Here is a 16,215-nt window from a genome sequence, read left to right on the forward strand (position 1 = left end):
TGGCAGCACTGAGCACATGTCTGTGGTTAATGTCAGATGACGTAAAGTGAAAGAGTTATCTAATCTGCAGGGAGACAGAACATCTACAATCACTTTGTCACTTCAGTCAGTGAGGGGCAACAACCGTGAGTCAGCAGGAAACACTGGCTCTGTCGGCTCAGTTGGATTGACCGGATGTAGTTGTTTTGAAATAGTCAGCTCTCTCTCTCTCGCTCTCTCTCTCTCTGTCTCTCTCTCTCTCTCTCTCTCTGTGTCTCTCACACTCGCTTCAGCTGTGGTCGTGTCTCTTCTCCTCGCGCGGCGCCTTTGTTTTTGTTTGTTTGTGTGACCATGGCTGTAAACAAAACGCATGTCAGTATCGCGTACGCTTCGTTCGGTACGATCATGGGCTGTTCTGCTTTTCTGGTGTGGAACATTGTGTTCAAGCAGCCGTGGACTGCAGCCATGGGAGGACTGTCAGGTAAACACTGCTGTGTGTGTGTGTGTGTGTGTGTGTGTGTGTGTGTGTGTGTGTGTCAGCTGGTGTTTTGTTTGTGTCATGTTCGTGTGTTTATTCCAGTCCACTTGTGTGTGAAGGACAGTAGTGATCAGTCCTATCATTCGGTCTTGTATATTAGGGCAGAGCATCCTGCTGCAGGTTTTACATTCTTATTGCTTTTATATCCTTAAATGAACAAAAATATTTGATGCAGAAAATGATCCTTTGAGTTAGGAGGGGAGTAGTTTTTAAAGTGTGGTTTTGATTTTACACTCCGTTTAAATAGATTTAGCATATTTTTACATGTGTGTGGTGTCATTAATGATATTAGAGCTTGTTTAGAAGAGTTGGTTTTATGCACAATTAGTCAACAGTCTGCTACATGACCTTTGAGCCCCAATTCATATCTATAAACTCTGCTCTCTTCCGACGACAGGATGTAATCAGTGTAATCAGTGAGAGTGGTTCACGCACCAGTTAATCATAGATCACACTTTATTGCAAATTATAAAAAATGGTCAAATGATCATAGGTCCAGAATGCCTGTAATCTTTCATAACTGCTGAGATCAGTAACCCACACAGGTGACAAATAGGCAACAATATATAATATATATATATATTCCTGAGTTGTGGACAGTGACAACCAGACGCTGATTTTCTTCGCACAACCTGTTTCATGTCTGCTTAGTTTACACACGGAGATAATCCCTTTTCTTTGTTTTTTGTTTGCATGATGGCGAATGGGGGTGTGAATTAACAGTGTTCATCATCACGCTATCCTGAAAGTGTTGTTGTCACCAAATAACCATCTGCACCAAACATTCACTGAAACACTGAGACTGAAGCAGAGGCTGCAGTCAGTTCAGTGCAGTTCAGGTCCCTCTGTCACAGTTTCATCAGCATGGGTTGGTACAAAGTAGAGTTCATTGTGAAATGGTCACAAAAAAAACTATTGAAAACATTAAGGCAGAAGTGTGATAAATTGATTCAGCACTTTGCAACATGCTGTATCATGATATGTCTTCCCCTGAAGAAAATGCACAGTCACTCCTCAGGTCAACTACTGCTATAGGATCAGCTAAAAAGCTGAGAATTTTGCAGCCTGTTATTGTCTTAACAGCATCGTCATCAATTCAGTTTTTGCAGTTCCAGGCTGCTGTTGTCACTAGTCACTTCCGTTTAATCAGGAGACGTGACAGTTGAACAAACACTTTTATTGTCATGCACAACAAAGTAAGTCATGGTATATGTTGGGTATCTTTTTTGCATTTCGACCCATATCCTCATTAAGTTCTTTCGAAAAACATTAACATTTTTGTTAGTGCACTCAAGAATCTGTGACATCAGTGATTTGAGAGTCAGTTTATAAGTTATAATGTTAAGGCTACTGTAGGAGCTACTGTAGGAGCAAACAGTACAGAACAATAGGCCTCAGGTGTGTGTGTGTGTGTGTGTGTGTGCGTGTGTGTGTGTGTGTGTGTGTGGTCCTCTACCTATATCTTTGTGAGCACCATTTTAAGCAAAGTGAGGCCTTTTTAGCTGGTCCTTACTTCTTCAATTGGCTGTTTGAGGGTAAAGACTTGGTTTTAGGGTTAGAATTAGGTTTAGGGTTAGAGTTAGGCATTTAGTTTGAATGGTTAAGGTTAGGGTAAGGGGCTAAAAATACAAATGTGTGTGGGTGTGTGTTGAAATAACAGAAAAAGAGGCTGCTAAGTGTTACAAAATGACTTGTTGCAAATTTGTCGCAACATCAGTGTTACTTTTTACAGTGGTTTAGATTTAACTGTGTGTGTGTGTTTGACTCAGGTGTGCTGGCACTCTGGACCCTCATCACTCACATCATGTACCTGCAGGACTACTGGAGGACCTGGCTGAAGGGCCTCAAGTTCTTCTTCTACATCGGGGTCTTCTTCTCTCTGCTCGCAGTCGTAGCCTTCGTCACCTTCCTGTCTGTTGCCATCAGAAACAAAGAGAGTAAGTTCTTATCGCTAGTTCTCACAACTGTGTGTGTGTGCATTGTTGTTCTTTATGAAGTAATGTAGAGTTGTACCCTTGTACAATGTACTTTAGCCTGTGTGAAATTAGTATTCAACACTGTGTAGTAAAAGTCACAATAAACAAAAGGTCTAAGCAGAGTTTCCCGAATTCAACTCAATCTGCCTAATGATGTCACTTAACCTGCTGGTTTCCTGCATTCCCAGAATGCCCTTAACCCTGCATCAATTAACAAAGCAATATCTTGAATCTCATCCCCCAAAACATGGTGTAGGATTTCTTGTCATTTCTTAAAGGTACAGTGTGTAGAATTTAGTGATATCTAGTGTTGAAGTTTCATGTTGCAGCTGAACACCACTCACCTCACCCTCTCCTTCCAAACATGAAAAAGAAACTGTGGTAGCTTCAGTTGTCATTAAAACTCAAAAGGTGTTGCGTTTGTCCAGTCTGGACTAATGTAAAAAACATGGCGGCTTCCGTAGAGAGGGTCCCCTCCATGTAAATATAAAGTATTTAAATATAAAAGACCTTTTCTGAGGTAAAGAAAAACTACAATTTATACAATTTATATGAAATGAACTAGTGAAAACATGAGAATTATTCTACATTAATTTTCTGCCAATAGTTCCCTTTCACCTAAATCTTACACACTGGACCTTTAAGGCGACTATCAATGGAGATATTTCTATCTCAGTTTCAGATTATTGTCCCTTTTATAAACGTAGAACATCAGTATAAAGCCACATTTGTCCACATACTCGTGGGTATTGGTGCTGGACTCCTTAGTTACATTGCACCTCTACTCTACGCATCATCAGAGCCCTGATCTCAACATCCTTGGGATGAAGTGGGACAGTGACTGTGTGCCAGGGCCCCATTTATCAAACTGCTAAAAGCGATGTTTTGATGAAAGTGACAATCTTTCCCTTTTACTCCTACTTCTCAAATTAAATATAAAGGAAGTTATTTTAATTTCGTACATGTCAGAAGTTTAAAATTTACAGAAGCTCCACAGGTGTAGACAAAGATACAAATTAATAGATGCTAAATATATTACATAGATGTTTAATACACATTAGTTGACTAGAGATATCATAAATAAATGCACTTTAAATAAATAAAAATCACATATATATATATATATTTTCACAATATCATATTATATTGGTGTGAAGTTAAAGGTCATATATATCATAAACAATTGCGACCAAATTCGTCCATCCATTTGTCCTGTTCCTGTAAATGCAATGTCTCAGTCACACCTCTTCAAATTTGGTGAATTTTTGGTGGATAAATGTGACTGTGACAGCTCAAAAAACGCTTGTGACCATATGTTAAAAATTTACCAACCAATTATGAGAAATTTTCTCACAAATGTTGCATAGGATAAAAAACATTTTATATCCAAAAGAATAATTGTGTAACATTGTATTTGTATGAAAAGTGCGGGAGAATTTAGTCTGATTGATTGGTTGAATAACAGATGGCAGGCTATTTCTGATTAACGTATCCTGAGCATACATGTTGTCAGTTCGTAGAGAGTCTGACCTTTACAGAATTCTTAAGCCTAACTGATAGAGGTTTAATAAATGCAGGTCCTGGCCTTATCATTGAACATAGATGTCCAACCTCAATGATGCTGTTCTGTCTGAATGAGAGTAAATTCTTGTAGGCAGGTTCCGCTTCTTGTGGAAAACCTGGACAGAAGAGGGGAAGCTGTGAACGTAGTAGCTTATTGTGCTCATGGCTTTAGAATAAGATGTGTAGCAATGCTCTTTGTGCTACGCCTCTGGTCTGCAGAGTGCTGAATACTAATCAGTGTGTCCCCCCCTCCCACAGCCCTGAGTGACCCCCACAGTCTCTACCTGTCGTGCGTGTGGAGCTTCATGAGCCTGAAGTGGTCCTTCCTGCTCGCCTTGTGCGCTCACCGCTACCGCAAAGAGTTCGCCGACATCAGTATCCTCAGCGACTTCTAATGTCATCAACAGTTACCCACTCAGACTCTACTGTTCACTCACTGTGCTGTACCTCCAACCCCAGAGCGTCACAGCGTGGGAGAACCGACACCAGAAGAGCAATCAGGGGGGAGTTTGAAATGCCATGTGCCATGCAATGTGAGTGTCTCACCAGGGTCTCCCCCAAACCTGCAGGATTTGTTGTCGACATGGCAACTTTACAGAGAAATCAAGCCCTGATTTATATGATCATTGATAAATTTTATTATCTTTACAATATCACATCCTCAGACAAAACAACTCCAAACTTGAACTATCCAGTTTCCACACACGCCTCAGTTGCAGTTCAGCCAATAGAGGGAGCCACTGTTCCAGTAATGAAATAACATGTACAGTACATGTGCTTGACATCCCAACTTTGTAATGTTACCTCTATGTGTTTTCTGACGGTTTTTTCTATACCTGTGACAGACGTGTTGCATATCACAAGTTGCACATACACATGAAGAAATGTGTGATACAAAGCTTTAGTGTTGTACATCCAAACTCTGCTTTAACAAAGTGTGTCAGGGTTTCGCAAAGGACAAATCTACAACACTAAAGCAAATGTGCTCATGTGCAATTCCAAATAAGCACCACATGGTTGGATTCAACATGTTTTTGAACTATTAATGGGCATTTTTAATAAGGAGAAAGATTTTTACATGATTTTTATTTTTAAAAAGTAAGAAAGTAAAATTTCGGAAATCCTAATTTTGAATATGGCTCTCAGTTTAGTGCTTTGATCTGCCACAGCTGTTTTAATGTTATTTTATATCAGAAATAATGAGATTATTTTGGTGTTATTTCCTTCAGTGCCATGTGAGAAATGAAGCATAACAACAATGTAGGAGTGTGTGTGTGTTTGTACAGGAGTGTGTGTGAGAGCCATGTTAATAAAAAAATGTTTTTTTAACATCTGGTGCGTTTTTGCAGTGAAATCTTAAAAAATAGCTTTGCCGGTGGTTCGTAACTGTTTCTCTTTTATGAGAAGGAATGTGTTGACATCTTTTACAGTTTCTGTTCCTATAAAATATTAGATAAACAGAAGAAAAAAACTTTGTATTTTCCTTGTGATCTTCATATAACATGAGAAAGTGTGAAAGAAGCAGACTGAAGGTGCTACATATGCTGTTTTTTTTCTCTCTCTCCCTCTAAGTCTGGGTCAGGAGGGTCAGTGTCGGGCATTAGAGTGGGATTTGTGCCATGAGAGGAATGAGCCCCTTTTCCCACCCACCCGAGCCCCATTTATGAAGAAAAAACACCCCACAGCATTGCTATCGCGACAGTAAATGCAGACCAATAACCTGCACTTTGAAGTCGGGCAATTATTCCATACATCCACATTTTTATTTTGTCCCTCAAAGGGAAGGTGGGGGCGGAGAGTTTTTGCTGTATGATTTTTTTGTTGAGGTAGCCGCCTGAATGACTTTGAAGTTTATGTGAAAAATATGTGATGGAATTATCACGACACAATCAGCATTCCATGTATTATTGTAACTCATTAAGTGATTGTTTTGCAGGAGAATATCTGTATGAATAAAGTTTCTAATTATTATTATCTGTTGGGAAACATGTCTCTTTAACTTATCTCTGCAGCTGCTGAGGAAAAACACTAACTATGGTAAATAATGAAGAAAGCGTTTCATTCTTTACTGGATAGATCAATAACTTTGATCCTTTAGGAGCCGTCATATCGTCATTTTTTCACTTTCTTTGTTGCCTGCCTGCATCCTTCCTCTGTGATTTAAGGACATTTTTTTGCATCTTAATTGTGTTGCAATGGTTTGTTTGTGAGCCCCCAGAGTCTCATTGCATCAAGGTAATTGCGATGTTGTGGTTAGATCACCATGGCAATATTTTTTATCTGGCCGTTATAAACTTCGACATTAAGAAACTGAAAAACAATCCAGCTCACTTTCCACTGAGCAAGTTGGGGGATGTGGAACCAAATGCATCCTATTAAGTTTATACACCATCCTGTAAAATGTGTGTGTGAGTGAGTGTGTGCGTGTGTGTTGTTTGTGTGGTATGTAAGGAGAGGGAGGGCTCTCATTTCACTCAATTATGGGACTCCTTTCTACTCAAATCACGGAAGGAAGTTGTCTCGAGTGTTGACTGGCAGTCTGGCAGAGTGTGGTGAGGCTGGAAACAATAGTTTATACTTTCGAATAACACAAATATCCTAAACATCCTGTTCAATTAGATACTAAAGAGTGACCGAATCAGAATCGGCAACAAACAGCCGACAGGGGAAATGATTCCTCTGCATTACTCACACTCTTTCAACGCACGACGTCAGAATCTAAATATTTGAAAATGCTCATGGAGGACGCGATCATCACACGTCCACCTGTCTGCTCTCAGACCAGTGAACTCGCCGACACATCTTACCATCATCTCATGTGGCACAGTGGTGGTGATATGTCGCTCAACTGAAAGTGGCAACACCCTTTGATTAAAGTCCTGGATTTACTGAGTAGAGCAATAAGACTGTTGGAGTGTAACAAATGTACATGTACAACACAGGTACTCAAGTAGTACAATTTTGAGGTGCTTTTACTTAACTTGTGTATTTCGGGCTCTTTCTACTCAACTCTGCTGTAAGTTCCCCTCCTCGTGTGACAGCTGTAGTTATTGTAAAATGCTCTTCAGTTTGATATACAACATACCAAACATACGATCGTTTTCTAAGAATGATGCGTTTATTATAAAGTGGCTAAAATGTTCTAGACCTCAACCGCCTGCTGATTAAAAAATTGCTCTTGATCATAAAATAATCAAACATTTTAACACTGCGTAGCTTCTTATTTTTATTCACCTTTGATTGCAAATTCTTCTTATAATTGAGAAAATGTTTTTTAGAACGTTTATTATTATATTTGAGAAAACCTTTTTTAAGAACTTTTATTATGCGTACATATTTTGCATTATGGTATTAATAGTTTTACACAGTTAACACATTTGAAAACTTCCTTCCTCACTGCTGTAAACGCTCTGTTTTGGATATTTGGGTTTGAGTATTAGTTTATAAAGTGACAGTGATGGATGAGAAATGTAGATCTTTGACAGTTGAAGTAGGAATACGACACTAACACACAAAACAAGTATAAGTCCAGAACGACACAAGTTTTAAAATGGAAAAGTATTACACTCCCGATCAAAACTTTAACACCTGCTGTTATTTAAACATTAACAATTTAAATATAACATATTATATATTTATACATAAATACTATCATCTACCACTAACATGTAGTGTAATAAACTGCAAAACACAAGTAAAGCACAATTACCCCATCATTATAAAAGTATTTTGTTAGTCTCTGATAAAAGGTGGGAAAGGAGTCACAGCTTTGTGTCTGCGCTGCCTGCTGTCCAACATTATCTGTTGCGAAATATGAATGTTGGTATTAATAAAACAAAAGAGTGAAACATTTGATCTAAAAAAAGAAGAGAGAGGGGAAAAACGCTAAATGAAAAGCAAACATCTTGAATTGGTCGAGAACCAGATGGCCTCTGACATTAAGAAGCTGCTTTGGCATTTAAAAGAGGCAGTCCCTGAATGATTTCCGAAGAACTTCCGCAAAGTGTGGTACAAAGCCCACAGATATTTAAGCAATATCCATAGCAATTTACTGTTTTATTTACAAACTGAAACATATGTTTCTGGACCTTTACAGCCCCCCTGCCTCCCTCCCCTCCCATCTCCTCTATTACCACACTGATTTACCGCTGCAGCATTTCTTCCACACTTTTTCCTTTTCTTTCCTTCTCTCTGCATCTCTCAGTCTTTATCGTCCTCTCCCATCACTCACCAGTCAGTCACACTCTCTCTCTCTCCTTCCAGACCTGCCTGCTGACAGCACATTAGCTGAAAGTAAAGGTAGGGCATCTAATGTGCTGTCAGCACACAGGTCTTAGGACACAGCACAGTAGATGTCCTACCTTCACACTCAGCCATTGTTTCTTCCCTCCCTCGACTCATTGTGTTTCTGTGCACGATGCCGTCTGTGCCTCTGGGACCACTGCGAGCTCGCATCTGAAACATTTTAGAGAGACACATATTTGCTGTTTTAGAGCACAAAGGAATATGCCATGGCAGAGGCTGTTTGAAGTGGCTTGACAGGGGAACCAGAACCAGAGCGAGGGATTTGAGAAACCATAAAGAAACGTTAGCGCAATGTAACTTTGGTAAGGTCATCTAATCTTTGGGAATTGATTCAATGTGAAGGCGTACCCCTTTGAAGCTGGCTCTGTTGATGTTTCTAATGCAATAGCTCTGTTGTAGAAATGCAGCATTCCTCTCTACCTTTGCACACAGTGCCGCACCACTTGACAGGGCTGGATGCGTGATAGAGCCTAATTCCACAGATCCCAGGTTGACATTGCTTCCAGTAACCACTATTTGAAGTGTGAGGTTGGAGACGGCAGCGTTTGACTCCCTGCCAGGCTCCTTATCGAACGAAATTGATTTGTGGTTTGTGTTTTTTTGTTTTTTGGTCATTCTACAACAAGGAGCCACATTCACAGAGGGCCAAAAAGGTGTTCCAGTGCTATTTGAATTTCCAGCAAAGACTTAGTAGAGAGCACACTTTGGTCTACCTAATAAATATCATTGAAACCAGGGAACACTTGCAGAGAGGGGAACTGATCAGCAGTTTATAATCCACACAGTGATGCTGAATGGATATCATCATGTCTCTCTTTCAGGTGCACCAGCTTTTATGAACCCTCTCCTGTGAGCAACAGTCTTGTGGTTTGATAAGCTCATTTCTGACGTTCACGCTGAAACAGGATTTTCCAGCTCGAGTGACCACACGGTCAGCTGTGATCTGATGACCCAGCGAAAGTCTTATTAGTGTTATATGTGAACGGCTGACTCAGCAGAGAAAAGTACCCTCATGCGATCATTTGCTATATATAGAGTAGTGTGTAATGTCACATATCTCTCTACCTGGCTGATTACACTCAGCAGTTTTACAGTTATCACACAGATTCTGGTCAACATGCAATGATCTGTTTTCCTAACCTCCTATAAGTCTCTGTGCAGCTGCTCTTGTTAGGTGTTGCCCCTGTCTCACATTATCACATGCAACAGGAGATCACATGGCCTGCTGTTTGTCCATATGGACATGATATGATGCAACATTGAACCAACCTTTCACACACACACACACACACACACACACACACACACACACACACAGACACACACACACACACACACACACACACACACAGACACAGACACAGACACACACACACTGACACACAGACACAGACACACAGACACACACACACACACACACACACACACACACACACACACACACACACACACACACACACACACAGACACACACACACACAGACACAGACACAGACACAGACACACACACACACACACACAGCATCCAGTCTCGATTCCTAAAAGGTGACATATACACATTGTATTAAACTTGATGTCTAACGTATGTTGTTTGCTTCTGTGTAACATTAACACTGAAAAACTCTCTTAAAGAATCTTTCCAACCACTTTTAATAACAAACACCTTATTTGTAGTCTACCAAATATTAATAATACTTTATGGTGAGTTTAAAAAAGTTAATAATAGGAACCCTTGGGTTGCCAGGTTGTGACTGATTGGACCATATGGACCATATAGCAAGAGCTGCAGGAGGATCTGGAGCAACAAACGACTTATTGATAAAAATTAATGGCACTGTTACCAAAATGGAAGATTAAACACCAGCTGTTTTTGGCATAATTAACTTAAAATCCTTCTATTTATAATTAAACACATTTTAATCTGCAGCTTTAGGTTTTAATTATTGTATTTGTTATTAACTATGGCCTCTCGTGTTGATGCCTATGAGTGTGGAATGGTGTATAAACTCATGAAGAACAATATAATATATTGTAGTTATACACAATATATCATTATAGGGCAAGTTATAACTGTTTATTATGAATAAAAATATAAAATGCCCTTTATTTGTTTACAACTACAATATAGTGGGTCATAAACTATTTGAAATATATTTTTCTACTGTTTATAAATGTTAAACATGAATGAAAAGTGTTTTTTGCACTAAACAGCTCAAAAGTTGATCAATGGAGTAAAACCTGTCTATAAATGAGGATTGACATATTTATTAAGTATTGATAAAGCCATTAGCTAAAACATACACATTCCTTGTAAGAGAGGTAAGCAGCGAAATTCATCTTGACTGCACATGATCCACAGTGAACATCAGCTTGTACCCACCATGCACTGCCTCCTCTGTTCCACACTTGTCTTTATCCAGCCTGACCTGCTGCCCAGCGTACAGCAGCCCAGCGAGCTGTATCCCTCAGCTCAGCTGTGCGCTCCACTGGGAGAGTTCGTAATGTGCCGTGGACGGACCCCAGCACTTAAACACTGTAATCAGAGCCAGAGCAGGATATTGGCTAAATTACACATGAAAGCAGGGACATTTGAAGGAAGCTTGAGCACTAAATATTATGATAAATTACGGTCAAGTAGGAAAAGATAAGTCAGAGCTAAATAAGAATAATACAGGCTCGCACGCAGTGGGGGAGGGAAATGTTTTTAAATGCAGGATTGTGGTTTTGTATGTGAAAAACACACGCTGACTGCATCTATAAACATCGGACTAAACAGTCCCACCTCATGGTTCGATTAGCCGTTTTGGAGCTTTCAACCATATCACATGATCTTCGTCAGCATCGTTTCACCTTATCAAATGGAGCTTACCGATTGTTGTGGAAATGTGATCAAATTTATTTTATTCTAGTTTAAAGTCTCTGAAAATGTTATCTCAAATCTTGTGTGTTTCTCTATGTTTTTATTTAATTATGACTAAATAAGCAATGATGAAAGTGAAGGTTATAGGAAAACTTTTGCCAATCTGCTTCACCAGCAATGTGTGGCTAACAGAGTTGACAATATGAATCATATATATAACAAAACCCACAACAGTTACAGTTTGACTGAAATACTGTGATTGAAGCACAGATAGTTTGTCACTTGTCAGGAGCACAGAGAAAAACAGTTTTTAGAGCTTATGATCATATGTTGATTAATTTAAGTTCGAATAATTTCTGTAGTGTGCTTCCTTTGTTGGTCGGGTCTTCAAAATCATCTTTGTAATGTTTCAGATTTCTCAATTCACAGGTTGAAATTGTGAAAAATGTGACTCCTTGCTTTCTTGTCAGAGAGTTAGTTAGTTTAGCTGGTTGCTAAAGCAAAGGTTTGCAGTGTAAAAGAGTCAAATGGTGAGTTGTTGTTTTTTTACTCTTTGGGTTTAGTACGTAATAAATAAACATGTTTTAATTGTTCATCTTAAAAGGAGTTGATAGGTTGGTTTGTTGCCTTCAGATAGAGCTGGGCTGCTTTCAGTCTTTGTGCTAAACTAAGTCAACCAGCTACTAAGATAATTTTTTTAATCTTATTTGCTGATATCCTCTTTATGTCCTGACATCTGGGGAAAAAATAAGAAAACAAGCAGGCGTCTGTGGCGCTCGCAGGGAGAGGCACCTGGCTGCGGACAAGATGGCGGACCTCCGTCCTCAACAAGCACATGCGCAGTAGATGAAAACGACAGACCAAATAGCATGCAAAGAGCGTGGGTTGTTTTGGTTGAATATTTTCAATATGTAGCCTGCTCTTGTGAGCTTCTCCAGGATTACCAACCCAAGCTTTAAGTCAAAATACAAATAAATAGATAAAGACGTACTTGAGTGAAACAAAAGTACCACATACATTTTTCTCCTTGAATAAACCTAAGTACCAGCTTTTAAATATATGTAAATCACTAAAGGTAAAAGTACTTGCCAATCACAGCATATTGCAATGGTGTACTACTCCTTTAGATACAGGTACTGCTACTGTTGAAGGAGGCGGGGTTTATTATCACCTGCCTGCTCTGATTGGATCATTGGACCAATTCCCCTCTTGCTATTGATTCATTTTGAAAATGTAGAAAACAATGTGTGTATGGTAAAACAAGGAGGAGAAAGTAGATGTTTGCTGATATACGTTCTGGAGTAACAGTGAAAAGTACCTGAAATAAAATCTATGCAAGTAAAGTACAGATACAAACACATTTAAAAGTAAATTTACTTTATTACATCCCACCACTGAGGCAGTATTATAATCACCTTATCTAACTCTTAGATACCAGCGTTTGATCATCGACAAAATTTGATTCCGTGTTCATGACTTTTTGCTCAGGACCAAAAAACACAAGGTTACCCTTCTTGTTAGTTTGCAAGAAGTCCCCCCCCCTTCACCCCACCCAGCCCCATCACCACCATCCCCCACCTAGCCTATACCTTCACCCCACAGCCCCTCAGCACCCCCCCCCCCACGCACACACACTCCTTCGAACCCCTCTAAGTGGATACCCCACAGGAAGGACTTCTCCAGGGGGGAAATGGGTCCCAGATGTCTGCCTCTTTGTGCCACTATAGGCTCCTCGGGAGGGATGGAGCGGTGGAAGGATGGGTATGAGGAGTGGAGTGGGGGTGGGGTGGGGGGCTAGGGCGGAGTGTGTGTGTGCAAACATCAATAACAGCGGCCGGGAGGGTGAAGAAACTCCCAGGGTGAAGGTGAGCAGGAATCTAATGATTGGTTCCTTTTGGCGAGCCAGCGTGGATTTCCAAACACATCACTTATGATTGGTCACACCGGTGCGCTCCTACCAGTCCAGTACGTCACTGCAGAGCTTCGACCTCTTGGCGTATGACGGTAATTGAACTGACTGCATTATGAACTGTTTTTTTTTCCCTCCTCCGAACTTCAAAGTTTCAACACGGCCGCTCTTCAGTGCCGTATTTCAGTCAGGACCAAACCATATGGTGCGGAGACAGAAATAGACAATACATTGGTCTTCTTTGATATTGAACTCCCCCGTGTGTATGTGTAAGCCAATATATATTGATATATATTGATATGTGTATGATACGTATGATCTATTTTCAGCTCTGCAGAGGGTTAATTATGACCCCGTTGGAAGGAAAACGAAGAGGAGAGCAGGACCTGAGTGTTTAGTGAAACATTATGTCAAGACTCTGACAAGGAAATGAAATGTGCAACATCAATCAGCCTATGAGGACAGAGATCAAACGAGCCTCCACACTCCTGCATCTGGTTCTGTTTGGACAGCCTCACTTTTTTCCCCCTTTCTCCCGCTCCTTTCTTCTCCTTTTCTTTTCCCCTTTTCCTATTCTTCTCCCTATTCTCTCTCTCTCTCGCTTTCTTCTCCCCTTCTGTTCTTCTAGTGTGCCACGACATTCCTGTTGGACTACTCGCTTCGTTAGCTAATTTTTTCCATGGCGGTGGTGGCACGCTGCCACGCTTTCTCTAAAAGGTAAGCGGCTGCTCCTGAGATTAGCCGCCGCAACAATGACTTTCCTGTCCCTCCGCTGTCTCCACCGGAGCTCCAAATAAGCCCAAGCTTCTAATACCGGTTAATCCTGGAGCTGACTCTGCCTGTTATGTAAATACAACCTCGTATAATTCACTGTCTCTGTCCACGGCCTTGCTTTGATGGCCAGATGAGTTTTCTTTTTTCTTTCTTTTCAAGTTGATTGAACCCAACTGGGATCAAGCTACTTTCCGTTCAACGTCGCTCTCAGAATGAAATGTAAACCAGTGCAATCATGGGGCTCATCAAAAATCTTCTGAGCCGCTCCCTGCACATGCGGCCCTTCAAATGCCGCCGCAATCACACCCAAATTGTCGGCTCAAAGCTGTCAAGCAGCTTATGGAGACTGATAGGAAATTTAGCTACAACCCGTGAAATGTTTGTTGGTAAATAAAACCAATTTCCAGAAAAAAAATTCTCTGCGTCTGCATATGCCAGCACAGTTTCAGTTTTGGAAACAGGAAAGATGTAATGACTCTTGTAGAAAACATGTATTCTAGGTGTTGACATGTAACGGGTACTATTAAGCATGCTGTCATCAAAAAGCACAAGATTTCTGCAGTGTGGAGCAGCGGAAAACTCCCCACAAGATTTCTCTGCAGTGATCCGCACATGAGTCACTGTGACGCATGAAGGTATAAATGTTGGGAAACGGATTGAGATTCAAAGGTACGATTACGCAAGACTTAGTCATCGGTTCAATTTGTAGCTCATTCGACCTTGGCGCCTGAACGCAGATTGAGAAAACGTGGACCCTGAGCCGCACGTTGTCAGTTTCTTGAAAAGAACCTGTCTGCTGTGTCACGACTGCGATAATGTGTTTAAGCGCCTGCAGATCCAGATGGGTTGGCGGCGTGGAGGTGGAACATGTGCCGGCTCTGCCTCGAGGCCATGGATGGTACAATTAGGTGCTCTCTCACCTCTGCAGGCTGAGGTCACTGGGCCACAGGGGTCAGGGGTTATTTAGGGTCCTGTCTGTGCTGCTTTCCTGATCCAGCAGGGAGGAGGACGGCTCACGTCAGCTGTGATGTTAGACGTGTTCATTCATTCAAAAACTTCTCTCAAACAAGCACCAGTCAGGTGTTAAGAGCTTTTAGTAAATCAGCTCTTTCGGTGATGTGTCAGAAAAAGCTTGTGAGAACTTTCCAGGATTCACGCTCTCACAACCTCATATTTTCTCTGTACCTAAATCTGCTGCAGCCAAGCAGATTTATGAACAGTCTTTTTTTTCATTTGCAGAGCTTTACCATCCGTCACGGCAAAAATGTATGCTTTGTGCCATTTATAAACATAAGTTCCACATCATAAAGTACATTATTTAACCCATAAATCTCCCTCAGTCTTTTAATCCACAGTATTATCACTGACTCGGTTGATGTTGTGACCCTTGGTTGAACAGATTTGTTTTTTAGAGACTGGTTATACGCATGGTGCAGATCAAATGTGAACTCAAAAAACATTTCTCACTCCATCAGCATAAATGATTTATGACTTTTATGTTGCTCATTTGTTATCGTGAAAATACCATATAAATATAATCATATATATATGTATTTGGTAAAAGTATACATGAAAGCAAACACTGTTGACTGTTGGAAATAAAAAGTTTAGACTGATTTCGGTCCTGACAATGAATTGATGAACAAGAATGCAGACACATGGCTGCATGCGGACTGACGCTCCAGCAAAATCTGGAAACCATAAAGCCTCAGACATCTCTGCAACATTAGACACAGCACTTCTCATTGGCTGAGAGCTCCACTTACCCCTTTACTTTAGCGCCCGCCCAGCAAACGCTCTCTTCCTGCTTCCCTGCCTGTCTCAGGACAGACCTCGCCCTCTGGAAGTCCGTTGAGCCAATGAGAAGTGCCCGCAGGCAGTAGGTTAGCGTTTGGGTATAAAAGAGGTAGAGGTGGACCTGCCTGTCAGATGGTTTGTTGTTGTTCCGTCTGCCAGGTCGAGGGGGAATGTGAAAGTGAGAAATTTAACAAGCTAAGCGGGAAACGGAGCAGCCAGAGCGACGTCCAATCAGATGGAGCGTCAGCAGCCGTAACTTTGTTTGACGGAGTTTTGTGGCAAAAGCTTGTCAGGCTATCACCAGGGGTTGGAAGTGAAAAAGAGCCGCACTGCGTCCTGTCTCTGTAGTGGAGTGTGGAAAGTCTTTCGTGGACGATACAATGAGAGAAGAGGTTTCCTGCACCAACTCCCCTGAAGGAGGGCTGGGGGCTAGTGAAGAGGAACTGGAGAGGGGGTCGAAGAAGAGCCACCAATCAGGGAACCGCAAACGCTCCCCGTATCCCAAGAAGGACAG

The 16,215-nt window shown here is 41.0% G+C and overlaps 2 protein-coding genes across 2 annotated transcripts in view; both read left to right on the forward strand.

Annotated features, from left to right (window-relative positions):
• Positions 1-14: 14 nt before the first annotated feature.
• LOC109628906 (heme transporter hrg1-A-like) lies at positions 15-6,030 on the forward strand. The gene is made up of 3 exons (XM_020086355.2): positions 15-460; positions 2,287-2,454; positions 4,315-6,030. Exons 1-3 carry the CDS (start codon positions 331-333, stop codon positions 4,449-4,451), a joined length of 435 nt encoding a protein of 144 aa, XP_019941914.1. The 5' UTR covers positions 15-330; the 3' UTR covers positions 4,452-6,030.
• A 9,902-nt stretch (positions 6,031-15,932) lies between these two features.
• Positions 15,933-16,215, forward strand: part of twist3 — an 863-nt gene continuing 580 nt past the window's right edge. The window contains exon 1 of the mRNA XM_020086517.2: positions 15,933-16,215. This exon is cut by the window's right edge and continues 580 nt beyond it. Within this exon, the coding sequence (XP_019942076.2) occupies positions 16,082-16,215 (134 nt within the window). The 5' untranslated portion in view covers positions 15,933-16,081.

The sequence above is a fragment of the Paralichthys olivaceus genome, chromosome 2 (genome assembly GCF_024713975.1).
Source record: "Paralichthys olivaceus isolate ysfri-2021 chromosome 2, ASM2471397v2, whole genome shotgun sequence".
Taxonomy (NCBI): domain Eukaryota; kingdom Metazoa; phylum Chordata; class Actinopteri; order Pleuronectiformes; family Paralichthyidae; genus Paralichthys; species Paralichthys olivaceus.